At 34.0% G+C, this 14,225-nt stretch overlaps 1 protein-coding gene across 1 annotated transcript; it reads right to left on the bottom strand.

Annotated features, from left to right (window-relative positions):
* Positions 1 to 962: 962 nt before the first annotated feature.
* LOC128988902 (programmed cell death protein 2-like) lies at positions 963 to 13,944 on the bottom strand. Its single transcript, XM_054410670.1, has 5 exons — positions 13,683 to 13,944; positions 11,151 to 11,314; positions 8,373 to 8,760; positions 6,884 to 7,155; positions 963 to 5,745 (listed from the first exon to the last, which is right to left on the bottom strand). Exons 1-5 carry the CDS (start codon positions 13,788 to 13,790, stop codon positions 5,490 to 5,492), a joined length of 1,188 nt encoding a protein of 395 aa, XP_054266645.1. The 5' UTR covers positions 13,791 to 13,944; the 3' UTR covers positions 963 to 5,489.
* Between the last annotated feature and the right edge of the window lie 281 nt (positions 13,945 to 14,225).

The raw sequence follows: 14,225 nt of genomic DNA, 5'->3' as shown, positions 1-14,225 counted from the left end.
ACATTCGATGGTTTGTCTGCTTGTATTCTTTTCCTTCCGAGAAAATCTATTTGATTTTAATTCTTTGCACCTGCGCACAAAGCAGGTGGCTCAAGTAATCTATTGACTGAAGTATTTGGATTTCTTCCGTGGCGGCAGTGGTGGCACGCTTTGAAATAAGGTTTAAATAATGGTTTAGGTTCGAATTTCGTTCTGCAAAATGTTATTTTAGATATTTAGAATATTATTTCAATATTTTTATGAAATTAATAACTTACTTATTTAAAGTCATGCGTTTGAAAATTAAATAGTAATAGCAAAGATTACATATGCTAAAAATATGTAATCTTTGGTAATAGGTAAGTAGTGCTGTTGAATACTGTAACTATTTTGAAACTTAAAAAACAATAACTATTTTTTTTCTATTTCTTATATGATACTATTTTTGCGATAATTTTCCCACATTTAAATAGGGAGGCCTAAATAATAAATTCCTTATATAATCTTTAAGTGGTTGTTATTTAAGAGCAAAACACAATTTTAAAAGTAAAGCAACATTTTACAAAAAATGTGAATTTTTTTGTTCTTTACAGTAGGTAGACATAAGTACACTGCTCTCTAACAAAAACACATTCTGGTATGAAAAATACTAATTTTATAATACTTCAATTTATGTGGTTCCGTACAGTACATTATAGAAAACGAATTACTTTTGGTTAAAACACTACCATACTTGTTATAGGCTAGTGGTTAGATTTAAATTTTTATTTCTTCATTTGTATAAATTTTAATACTTTTTTCTGCAACTGCAAAAGATAGCAAAATGTAAATCTAACATTATTTGCTATTTAAAATAGCATAACGAGATAACATCTAGAAGCCTCTAAACTGGACATGTTACAATATTATCAAAATGTATTAGCTAAAAATTGTAAAATTGTAAAGTAGTTAGGATATGACAGAGGTTATATAAGAAACTGCAATGCATAAGTGTATTTTTTATTGGATTGAATCACCTTTAATTTACTATTTACCTATTTCTATCTATTTATGACATACATAAAAAATGTGTTTAATGAGATCAATTGTACACCTTTATCTAACATGTTACATTATCCTAAAAGGTAACTATTCCAAATGGTTAAAACTTACACGTATGGAGATAAAGATATCAAATAATTGTTTAGATTTTAAGTTATTTGTAAATTAAGGTTGAGTTTATTGATATAATTGTCCAACTAATTCTGAGTAGAAACGAGCTTGACTTAAAGGATTAAACATTTAAATTACACAATGCTCAGCACTATGATTCTTGGGCTAGTGTAGTGCAAATTAGACAACTTAAAATTTTGGTTACAGTACATTAACCAGGTAATTTAATTTGTTTGTAGACACTGGGCACTGTTTCATAATAAAACTACAAGTTACAAGCTTTAACTTGTAATTTCCATAAGATTTGCGTTGGGCGATCAGCTGATTTACAAATAATATTAGTTTGTTATTTATTATGAAACAGGGCCCTGGTACGGTAACATCTGTGCTCAAGTGTTTAATTTCAAATATTAAAGTGTGTTACTTTAAGCCTACTGTATACCTCGATCCCTGATTTGGAATTAGAGGTTGAAATACTAATTAATTAGCAACAGAGGAATATTAAGTTTTATATATTTTTGTACTTTTGTGGTTCTACTACATCTATAAATATTTAGTCAATATCCGCATGGGTGTTGCAACACCCAAAATCTGAACATATGTACGTTGTGCCATACTGATGAGCAGTCTATTGTTCTGTATTGTTTGTCAATGACTCAGCACATGGAACTTTCTGGCAAACATGACCAAATTTTGAAACAGCAAATCAAGGTCTTCCTTGGCACTTCTAAACCAATCATACTACATTTGTTTATGATTTTAATCGTCTTGAAGACTTAGAGCTATGTTATTAATTAGTTTGAGGGTAGATCAATGTGTTTCTTTTTCTTGTGTAACATTACCAAACCAATTAGTGTTTATTTGTATACATATAATTGTTTACAGCGTGGTTTTATTGTGTAATAAAATTGAAAATCTGCTGGGCTACTAACTTTGACTGTTTATCAAAAAAGATAAACAACTTTATCTTTTTCGATAAAGAATGACGACGGATAGCGCCACGGTTCCAAAACTTTAGCCCTTAACTGTACTTAAGTGATGCCCTTTCTTAACATTCTGAGACGTATTTGCCCATCTACGTAAGAAAAGAATTCATTTAATTTGACACATCAAACGTTAAAATCCGTCCAGCCGTTATCGAGTTATGACTGTGAAAAGAAAAATGCTTGCGTATTAATATATAGATATAGATGGAAACTCATAGATTCATCATTCATACAGATCAACTGAAAACAATTTTAAGGTAAATTCATGAAAAGGTGGTTATGCCGTTTACAATTTAATTCTTATTATTAGACCTATTTGAAAACTATTTCAACTAAATAAAACAATTGGTTTTCTTCTGTGATTTTAGCCAAAAAATACAAAAAAAAATGTAACAACCTTCTCTTGAATACAAAAGGAAACGTTTTATCCACATGAGTACACTTGTCTGTCACCAACAAACATACATAAAAACGTGCTCAGATTTAACAATAAGATGAGAAGTCTACTAGCCCTATCCAAAGACAAAGGTTAAATATTTTTTAAATGAGCTATTTATATCAGACAAACTGTGTTGGAATGAGTGAAAATATGATTTTTCAAAGAACTTAACCAACAGTTAATAAGTTAAACATTGTTCACAGAGAAGAAGTAAGATACAGCGGAAACATTCAATGGTACACTTAAGTCGAGTCTAGCACCAGTCGCATGTGTCTAGTGCAAATTCTATTGGTCGTCCCCTTCCGCTCTCCTCTCCCCCTCCTCATCACGTACTACAGCACTCACACTAGAGCCTGTGCACTGCAACTGAGCTGTTGTAAACAATAACCGTTGGGGCTCTTCTTTGCTCTGTACTAGTATATTTCCGCCCCACCATCCCAGAGCTAAAAGCGCACGTCCCATATGCATGTTTCCTCTGTATCTTACTTCTCTGTGATATTAGGGGTCGGAATCAAGAAGGAAGACAGTAATCATTGTAACTGTTTTTCACATTCTAACCCTCAAAATTGAAATACACTAATAAAGAACTTAATCTTATCCATATTCTTAGAACTAGACAAGAAAAAGAAAAGACCATTTCTACGTCAAGTCTTTGATCACACCATCTAAAATCCTCACGCTATTCCCTAGGAAGACACAACATGTAAATAATAGAATCCCGGTCCTGGAAGAAGATTCAACCTAGCAGAAGTCATGAAAATATGAGTACGCACACAGTCTTTATGACAAGATATGACAAAACAATCATATTTTCATCAAATTAAAGTATTCAAATTATTGTCATCTGTATGGTTTACAACTTAAAAGTCTATTAAGCTAAGACAAATTTAGATGTTTACCTTTATGAGTGACTGACAGTTGTCAAGTGAGAGATGTCAAACAATAAAATCAGTTATACAAAAACTTATCACAAAACAAGTGGAGAGGGTGGGGTTAGCAAAATATGGCAAATAATTTGACTATAGCTTCCGTTTGATTCCAATGAGTTAAAAATTCTAAGGTTTAATTTCTCTCTAGAAAAAACCAAGCAAGGTCATTTTCATCTGGCGATTGATTTTTCAAATAATGATACATTAAATTCAACGCATTTCTAGCAACCAGAAGAACTGTGGAAGCAATTCAAAATTAATGACTTTCAAAAATTTTAAGTTCGGTACTTGTTTAAAAATTAAGGGTCAGTTTTACAAGGACAGGTCTGGATTCCTAAGAATAACATTAAGGTTGAGTGTTAGGTGAATTTTCACTCGCACTTCTGTTTTACAACGTAGGATTTTTGAAGCAGATCAGCAAATATAATCTTGGTCATAAAACCAATATCATAGCAAAAATCACTTGATGTGTATAACAGAAAGAGATTATTTGTCTGAATAAAACAAGTATGATAAAAATACCCCCGCCGCAGCAAACCTGCAGACTAAGCGAATTTCCATTTGCCTGACTGGATTTACACTAAAATGTCTCCTTAAAAATATAACATTTATTCCCTATTTAAATAACATTAGTTTAACGAGTAACGAGCAACAGGGAGGGTAAAAAGGTATTTTTTTGTAAAATAATAATTTAGTATGAAATTAATGCATTTTCCAAATTTCATCAAAATATGTTCATAAACAAGCAAACTGCAACAGTTTACTTATTCTCCATAAGAATAACATGGGAATTTTAAATTTACAGATTTTTGAAATTTTTTCCGTAACCATTAGGCGCATAATAATAACGCTTCAATACACTAAATTATTTGGTTTCTTTAAGCTTTACAAAATGGTTTGGAAAGAAAATGCTAAATTTTAAGTTTTTAGGGTCAAAAATGGGAAAAACCAATTTTTACCCCCTAAAACCCCTCATAAACCCCTGTTCCCATAGTCTGATCATGCTGGTTCGGGAACTCATTAGAATAAACGTAGGTTTACACGATTGTACCAAATTTCATCAAAATCGGATGATTTTTGCTTGAGTTATCGCGCTATATATAAATGGTTTTTGGTTTCTAGGGACCTCAAAACGAAAAAGTAAATCGGTCCCGGGTCCAGGTCTTACCATGAGTACTACGGTAATAGCTTATTCCCTATAGGGGAAATTCGCTAAATACAACATGATGAATAATAACACTTATTCCAAAGACCTATTGAAACATTTTATGAAATCGTAAGAGCCTAACAATTTCTATATATTTCTTAACTGTTCAACAGTACTTGTACATATTTTAAAGGTAAATAATGCATTTATATTGAATCTTATACATTAGATTTTGAATAAAATAAATGTTTAAATAGTATAACATTGCAAGTATAACCATAATTAACTATATAATCAAAAGCTGTGTAACAAATTAAAATACATTAAAATTGACCACATTTATCAATGAACATTTTCTTAACATTGAGAGTAAAAAATATTACAAATATGCATCAAAACAAAAGGTTTTAAAAAAAAGGTCCTAATCTAAAACTTAAAAATAAATAATCATTGGTGGGGCCTATTACGTCCATTATAATGCAATTTTTTTAATGTGTCGAATTTTAATCTTGTTTGTGATTCTTGGTGAATACCTATTAATTAAAGACATAACTTAGAATATTAATTAGCCTAATTTTCTTTTTAAGACTTTTTTTACTCCTCTGAGCTTAGTTTTCAAAATAATATTTTTGTATTATTAACTTACGTAGCCTCTCTCTTACAACACAATATTATCACATAAAAATGACATAAATAAGCTTGTTCTACGATCGAAAAACTCCTAATATTATAATGTTGATTGTATGATTGAGGACACTTTACATTTACTGATGAAATGAAGGAATTGAAAGTATTAGGCCAAACTGAATTAAACTTGCCGTGTAGTCGGAAGTATCGTTTACAATCACAGACATTATCTACATTTCTCGCTGGACCAGAATGTATTCCGTACGAGCGACATCTTCGACTGCCCAACAACTCCGCAGACATGATAGGACGAGGACTGTGCCGAACTCTATGTGACCCGAGCCACTACCGGAGAGCTGCAGACGTGTTATCAGGGTTGGCAACAGCTGTAACTCAAAGACGAGGTCTCCATGGCAGTGCTGGCAACATCGCGGCACGTCGCTTGGAGGGTACAGAAACAGCGGAGCACCTCCGTCCCTGATGTACCTGCAAATAAACATTTGTATTTAATTATATTGCTCTTTATGATAAAACACACCTTAACATTGCATAAACGCTCCTATTATTTATTCCTGACACGTTTTAACAAAAATATCATAATATTATTTACCAAGGTAAAAATCATCCTTAAGTAAAAAATACCAATCTACAAACCGCATAAACATACAGATATAATTATAAAAAGGGGACCCTTGCGCGGATTGAGCTTTTAATGGGGTTCAAAACTTAATTCCAAGGTAAAATAATAATGCAATACCCTTTCACCTTTCGAAGAACTAGATCTACACTATAATGACTGAAAAGAGATTTACCTAGACCCCAATCAGGTTGCAATTATCAAAAAGGTAGCCTATTTAAAATCCATTTTAATAAATTGTTTCGTCTGTCTCTTGTTTACAATATGACTGGTTTAAAAATTCAACTGAAGGATCAGCTGTAAGATTATTACAATCATATTTATACCGTTATAAAGAAAGTTTGTCAGCAACACTGGATCTTTGAAAGTGAACTCTAGAAATATTTTAAACACAAGGGGGCAAACACTTAAGGAAATCGCCTTATTCATTACCGTTCACAGGTGTGCTGGATCATAAGCTTTAAAATTACACCGCAATCATAAGAATCGGTTAAGTAGGGCAGCTGAAAAAGGGATGTTGCAGAGGAACCCTTTATTGTATAGGCGCTACAGATATAGGCCTACTTAAGCGACTTCATAAGGGGCGCTAGTACAGTCAATGCAACCCGCATGATAATAAGCTTGATGTTTCCAGCAAAGTTTCTCAAGTATTATCCAAGGTGTGAATAGTGCTGCAGAAATCTTTGGCTTAGTAGACATGTATCGCTTTATCTTATTTTACAGTTACAATAGCGATTTTTTTTCCAAATATAGCCTAACATAAAATAAATAAACATGTCATTAAAAATATTGTAACCTTTTAAAACACAAAAAAAGCCCAAGCTTGGTAGCCTAAATTAGGCAAATTTCTAAAAGAATTTGAATCACAGCTACCACAAACAGTCATCAATTACAATAATACAGTAACATACAACAGCGCTATCGCTATTCTTTTAATTGTATCTTTCACTTTTCAATATCAAAGTAAGTGTTTAAAACGTTATTAACCTCAATATTTGCCCTGGGTTCCGCTGTATCCTTGTGATAAACTGGTGGAACAGTTTGTCTCCGTGGGGAGGGAGAGTTTTCTCGTACTTCTCTCCTGTATCACTTGCGTTCACTTCTGCCTCTGTCGTCGTCTTGTTGATGACAGAGTTTACCTCCTCGTCCATCATCATGTGTTTGTAGACATCCGCGTTCACTGGACTCACGGTTTTGGCGACGTCTTCTTCACACACGCTTATGAAGAAACTCGCAAACTGTAACGAGTCTGAGGGGACCTTGAACAAGAGACGAAAAATTTCTAACAAAGTTTAAGAGTACGGTATAGACCTCCAAGTGTTTTTGGAAATAGTTAAACTGTGTTTAAGATGGATTCCCATGATATATTTCTTCCACGTTACTTTTGCTTAGGTTTACAAAGTAGAATTAGAGAAAAGATACTCATTATAAAAACCACAATATGATAATAGTGCACAATAAGCTGTTCCAGCTGCGATGCAATCCCATGGTCACTTGTAAGCCTGGCCCTCTGTTTGAAAAAAAGGGATAAAAACCTACATAGGGTTCCATATATATTAATATTTTTTTAGAGTATAGCTTTAAATTAAACAACATTTTATCCGCTTCATGTAACCTGGGGGTGAATTTGGTTTGAAAAGACGTAAAAACAATGCTTATACTAAAAGATGGTGGAATAACTTACATACTGTTTGGAACCAAATATAAAGCTATTATTATTTTACAACAAAATCTAAATTACCTTCTTAACCAGTTCTATGAACTTTCAGTAAAACAATTACTTGAATTAGAATTCAAGGGGAAGTTGATTGGCAAATTTAGGACCCCTGAGGTATTAGAATGAATGACGGAAAATTGTTTTAAATATTAACTTTCGATGATTTAAACGATTTATTTACAAAAACCTAAGTAATACTATAGGGTCAATATTTTTATGTTTAGGCTTCATGGTGACTTATCGTGGAATTATCTATGCTATTGTATATTATTTAGAGAATGGTTAAAACAGGACAGAGCCAATCTTTTTCATTTTTGGCCTGGAAGAAGCGGGTTAGTTATTGATACCTATATGTTAACTTATTGAGCTGGTAGGTCAACAGAGTTGACAATCAAGCTGCTAATGGTAGAAAGTTTATCTGATGGTACTAAACCAACAGCCATTTGGTACACTTCTCTAGTCAAATTTATTGACTTCAACTGCACAACAAATCTACTTGTTACTGTGTAGCCTACTTGGTAGGGATTGAAGCTGGACATAGATACTACTGGATACTATTTTACTGGACTATTAATTATTTAGTGAATTCTTTGCAACGGGTTGACATTAGTAACAACAGCCGATTTAGACCACTCTCCTTTAAAAAAATTAAAGATCCATGGTGTAGGCTTTATCCTTATGAATTAGAAAATACATAAAATAACTATATTAGTATTCTAGAGGATAGTCATAAAAAATATTTAAACTCAACTGGCTCACCTGTGGCACAGGTTTGACCTTGTCGAAGAGTGCAATGACGTCGGTCTGAGCTGTGGTGGGAGTGTCAATAGTGACCACCTCCCCCTCATCACCCTCTATCTCGGCCGTGGCCAGGTAGCTCAGTGGGTTACACATCGCTCCAGCCGCAGAGACCTCCTCTCCCCCTTCTGCTCCTCCCCCTGCCACACACAACCCCTCCATTCGGCTGCTCAGGTTGCCGTTGATCATGCTCGGGTCGTTGTTAACTCCTTGGATGAAGTTGCCATTTTCCTCGTCCTCCCAGTTGTCTGCACCCTCACACCAATCAAAGTTTTGTGTCGTCTCTTGTCTGTCGGATTCAGTTTCTACCGACTTGGTATCGAGTATCTGGCTCCTCAGACAAACCCAGCTGAAATAAACGAACGTTTTCTTAGGTAGGCAATTCAACAATGTTTAACATAGTTTCAGTTAGGCTATTCAAGCTAATTGAATTTCATCCTATATGTTCCATCCTACAGGAAGAACAGATTTTCAAATACTAAATACATAAACTTTTTGACCTATAGAAACTGTGGGTTTCCAAGTTATATCCACCTATGTATAACCTAGGAATAGCAACTATTTTTATCTCAGGATTTCACCATTCACATGGGCACCGTAGAACCAAATTTTAAATCGTATAATTATCGTAACAAGTTAAATCTAGTACAGAATCTTGTATTGTGGAGTAGAGCTTTAATAATAACCGTAAACATCCAATTAATCTGAACAAGTCTGAGTGGTTTATTTAATTCATTTTTATTTACTTAGGCTGTTTATATATTTATTATTTTGAACATGCCTGCTTTCCTTGTTATTTATGGTTAGTACAAAGGGCAAAATTCGGTACTTTCCTGTTAAAGGGAACATTCATTATTATCAATGATTTTTTTTCTCGATATGTTGATATTTACAAATTGAAACACATCAGCTGACAACTATGATAAATAAATATTTTGATCAGAATCATCAAACAATAATTTAAAAATACTGTATATTGAAATAAAACTGTTCTAAACTAACCAAACTTGCTGTAACATTTAAAAACTCCGTTTAATATTCTCCACTCGCCTTTTCTGTCATCAAACGGAATTTTTAAAGGGTACAGCAAGTTTGGTTGGTTATGTTAGGTTAGCTTAGAACAGTTTTATTTCTTAATCCATAATAGACTATATTTTAGCCTAAAGATCAGCTGTCAATTTGTAATGTATCGTAAAGGAAAACAAAAATATTGAAATATCGAGAAAAAAAATCATCGATAATAATAAATGTTCCCTTTAACAGGAAAGTACCCAAAAATCTATTGCTATTTTTGCTAGTAATTGTTATAATTAAATTTATATGTTTTTGTTCCCTTTAACAGGAAAGTACCCAAAAATCTATTGCTATTTTTGCTAGTAATTGTTGATTATTAAATTTATTTGTTTTTGTTGCGTATGTCTAAGTATCACTAATTTTAAAGTTGTTATTTAATATTAGCCATCTTAACCATAATCATTGCATAACTACATCGATATAATGTTTGTAAACAAATAGTACTTTAGCCTACATAAAAATCGAATGTCCGTTGGAATAAAATAAAACATAATGGTGTGTTACAATTAAATTATCAAACAAGTACGGTATAAGACCAATTTTTGACCGTCCTAATTCCTATAGGCTAGTGAGGTCCAGGAGTGAACAGATCCTGGCACACACAACAAACACTGATCTACGCCAGTAAAATAACATGTTTCAACACAGTGGCGTACGTGACTAAATAAGTTCACACTTAAAACACAATTTATTGTAAAATGTCTGCCGATATTTTAACTTACTGACCATCCAAAATCTCTCTGTGAGTGCAACTAGCCTAGGGAAGAAAGTAAGCATCGTCTATTTTATGTCATAGGTACTAAGGGAATGATAATGTAAAGCTTTTTACCACAATTTATGACTGTAGACAATTTTGTATGAAAAAACTAATCTAAATATATAAAAGGCAAAGCCCTCACTGACTGACTGACTGACTGACTCACTCACTCACTCATCACTAATTCTCCCACTTCCCATTTACCTAGGAGGCTGAAATTCGGTACACCGATTCTTTGGGCATTAAATAGGAAAACTAAGTAGTTTTTATTCTGATCGGGCTTTCGGGCTCCGCCCCAGTGGCTCTAGAGTTTCCCATGTTAACCTTATGATTTTCATACGGTATTTAAAAGGAATTTCTTAACAGCTGTTTCAATTAAACAAGTTGGTTCTGTTCTATGATGTTCAATAGCATTAGTTACAAGGATTACCAACAGGGTGCAGCACTATTATTTTTTTAAATTTATGACTACAGCCAATTTGCAACCAAAAGGTGAGTGAGCGTAGCGAACGAACTTCAACCTGGAAGCGAGTGAGCGTAGCGAACGAGCTAACCTGAAGGTAAGTGAGCGGAGCGAACGAGCTCCAACCTAAAGGTGAGTGAGCGTAGCGAACGAACATCAACCAGGACGTGATTGAGCCATGCGAACGAGCTCACTTGTGAAGTTGAACGGGGCAAAGCCCGCGGGTACAGCTAGTTTTACTAATAAAATAAAATAATCTTTTAAAACCAGGAGTGTTCTGGCTGCACTTTAGTTTACGCCCCACATTTACTCACATACAACAAGTTAGGTTTGGTTAGGTTAGTTTAGAACAGTTTAATTTTATAATCAGCTGATAGTTAATGTATAATAGTAAATGTGGGGCGTAAACTTAAGTGTATCCGTCTTCTTAATCATCAAAACCCACCTTCCTTTTTGATTCCAGCAGTTTGGGTTGATACATCCAAATATGTACAGGGTTCGGTGGTATGGTGACTTTTCAAGTGGCGCATAAATCTGTACAATCAGTGGTAAAGACAATCCACATAGTTGACATAGTGGGTTTGCTGTTGGCTTGTTTTCAACCCAATCCTACAATATAAAAATATATTATTTAACAAATAAAAGGACATAAGTTTTAGGATAGGTAAACTTAAAAGCATAAGTTAGTATTGGTGTATATTTATCGACAAAGTTCATATTATGGATTACTTTGCAAAGACTTGGACTGTTGTAGGTTATTTACTTAACACAACTGTTGCACACAAGTCTACAATAAGCGACGTCTAAGGCAGAACATAAAATGTAATAAAACCTGCCCAGCTTGGCAGCAGAAATTTGACATAGGTAGGCCTATGACTCCAATATTATTTGTATGTTTGTTAAGAAATATTTTTCGAACCTATGACTTCAACTGTTGTTGGTTTGTAAAAAAAAATTTTTCCAAAAGAATTTGTTGGATTTTCGTGTGCAAATCGACCCCTAAACATAAATTTGTATAGGCATATTGGGTATTAATTTAAAGCTCTTATCCTCTAGATGTGCCTTTTGCGGTTTTGGATTATATCTTGTGAAAGCCCTTCGTCCTACAGGCTTTTAAAATTTCAGAGTTTGTGCTGAATTCTGTTGTCAATCATCTGAATTGTTTAAAGTTTATATTTGTTTACATCAAAACAGATTAATACAATTTTCTTTACATCCATACAAAGTGGAGTTATCTGTAGTGGGTGATATTTCAGTGAATTCAAGTAAAATATTGTAATGCTAATTGTATAAAATGTAAAGAACAAAATGACTTAGACTTGGTGTTGTGATAGAATTTTGTGTTTTCATAGTAGGCCTATGTTTTATTGATGTTTTAGGTCATTTAAGTACAATATTGTAATGTTATTTGTTTTAAATTAAAAGAAGAGATTTTGTGTTTTCATAGTATGTTCCATTATTATTTGTAACTTTACTAAGATGCCTTGAAGAAATCGAGCTCACAATGAAAATAGGTACTTTGGTATTATCCGGAGGATACTCTCATAGCGCGCTGCAGCGGTTATGTTATCATAAATATGGTTGTAGAATTTTCCTTGTTTCATTATGAATCAAACTGTACCAGATGAGTCATACTTTCGCCCGCCAAATCCCCTCCAAATAGGCCAAGGTCAGGTCGTTGACTGGAGTGCGGGCATCACCTGTCACTGTGCCTGTATCTGGGCCCCTCTGTGTCTGGGGGGGGGTGGGGGGGGCTGTGTGGGTGTCCTGAGTGATGACTCATCTGGTATCGTTCGATTCACACCGAAACGAGGAAGAAAGTCTTATAAACACATTTATGATAATCCAACCTAACATAACCACCCCAGCGCACTGTATACCTACTTTGCGGAGTAAATGTGACAGAGCGGCAGCGAAGCATTCAACTCAATCCTTGCCGATATCGCTGCCTTCTAAGAGGCAGAACTCAAAGGATGCTCATCGTAATCATGTCAAATTTGGACAGTAAGCCAATTAAAGTATGTTCTTTTAAATTAGGCCTATGTAGTTATTTTTGGTCTCCTGTAAAAAATCCCTCTAAAATAAGTAGCCTCTGGATGATACCAAAGTATACCTGAAAATAATAGGGCACACAAAGCAAATATGGATATGATGAGAAATAATCGTTTTCACCCTATCAACTATATCAAATATATCACAGGTTTTGAAGTCAGGAAGTGACGCAGGCTGCTAGTCTATCTTACATTGTCTGTTTTTACATTAGGATATGTTTACTGTTATGAATTAAGTTATCACTTTTTCCAGTAACTTTGTTAACAGGAAGGATGTCTGCTTTGTAGATTTAAAAATGAAAGATTAACAAGACATGCATTTAGGCCTCTAAGATTAAGAAATAAAAAAGTAAATTCGAATAGGCCTAATCCTATTGTCACAATTAACTTGAGAAATAAGTTAAGTAGGCCTACCGGTAACATGGTTTACCGGCCCTGCTTGGTCAAAGACCAACTTAATAACTTAATCAGGTGTTAAACTATGGAACATTACTAAAATTTTATTTCATGAGGACATACAAAAATGCATTTGTTAACAACTTCGCTGCACTTAAGTTTACGTCCTACATTTACTCACACACTGCAGTTTGGTTAAGGTTCGTTTTAGATTAGAAAAGTTCCATTTTATTATCAGCTGGTAGTTAATGTATAGTGTAAAATAGTAAATTTAGGACGTAAGTTAAACTTAAGTGTAACCAACAACCCTGCTGGACCTGGCTCAGCAAAAAGTACTTTGAACTAATGAATTAATTCATTTATTTGCATTGATAACTTTGTATTAAAATCAATAACAAAGGCCAATTTGTTTCTTATGCAAATATCAATTTACTAATTAGGCTAACAACAACTTTAGTATACTAGCGTGGTGATTTCAAGCATGTGTAGAAAGTTCACCAATAAAATCAATAATCTAACCTAATACTTACAGGCTTTCCACCAACTTTATTGGTCATAAAATTTACAACAGACTTGAACTTCTGAGTTATTTGTTCGTCCTCGAATCCCAAAAATACTTTACACTTATTAGTCGCCATCTGCTTGACAAATTAAAACTAACTAGGCCTAGTGGGTAAAAGCAATTTCTTTTAATTCAAGCATTCTCAGCTCGGACAACAAAATTATCAAAATGTAAAAACTAAACTGAAGAACTGACAACAGTAAAAACAAAACAACTTGGTTGTGGTTGGATTGGACTTGCCAGCCAAGAGCAATTAATTCAATTGCCAGGCGCAGACAGCTCAGTTCAGTGGTAAATCAGCAGGAGCACGAGCAGGACCAGACCAGGAGGAGAAGGGAGGACGCAGCAGCGCAAGCACGACCGACGGATGGGAGGGAGCTGTTATATCAGCTCAGCTGTGCTTAAGAAGGCTGCTAGCTGTCAGCTGTCTGCACTGCATGCTGCAGACATTTTGTGAAAATCATATTTATTTTATTTTGAAATCAAATTTTGTGCATGTTTCTTACCATAA

Source organism: Macrosteles quadrilineatus, unplaced genomic scaffold (genome assembly GCF_028750875.1).
Source record: "Macrosteles quadrilineatus isolate MER2022 unplaced genomic scaffold, UCM_ALF_1.0 Scaffold_3__2_contigs__length_128488019, whole genome shotgun sequence".
Classification (NCBI taxonomy): domain Eukaryota; kingdom Metazoa; phylum Arthropoda; class Insecta; order Hemiptera; family Cicadellidae; genus Macrosteles; species Macrosteles quadrilineatus.
The sequence above is the reverse complement of the archived record's forward strand: the minus strand, read 5'-3'. Positions and strand labels throughout refer to the sequence as shown.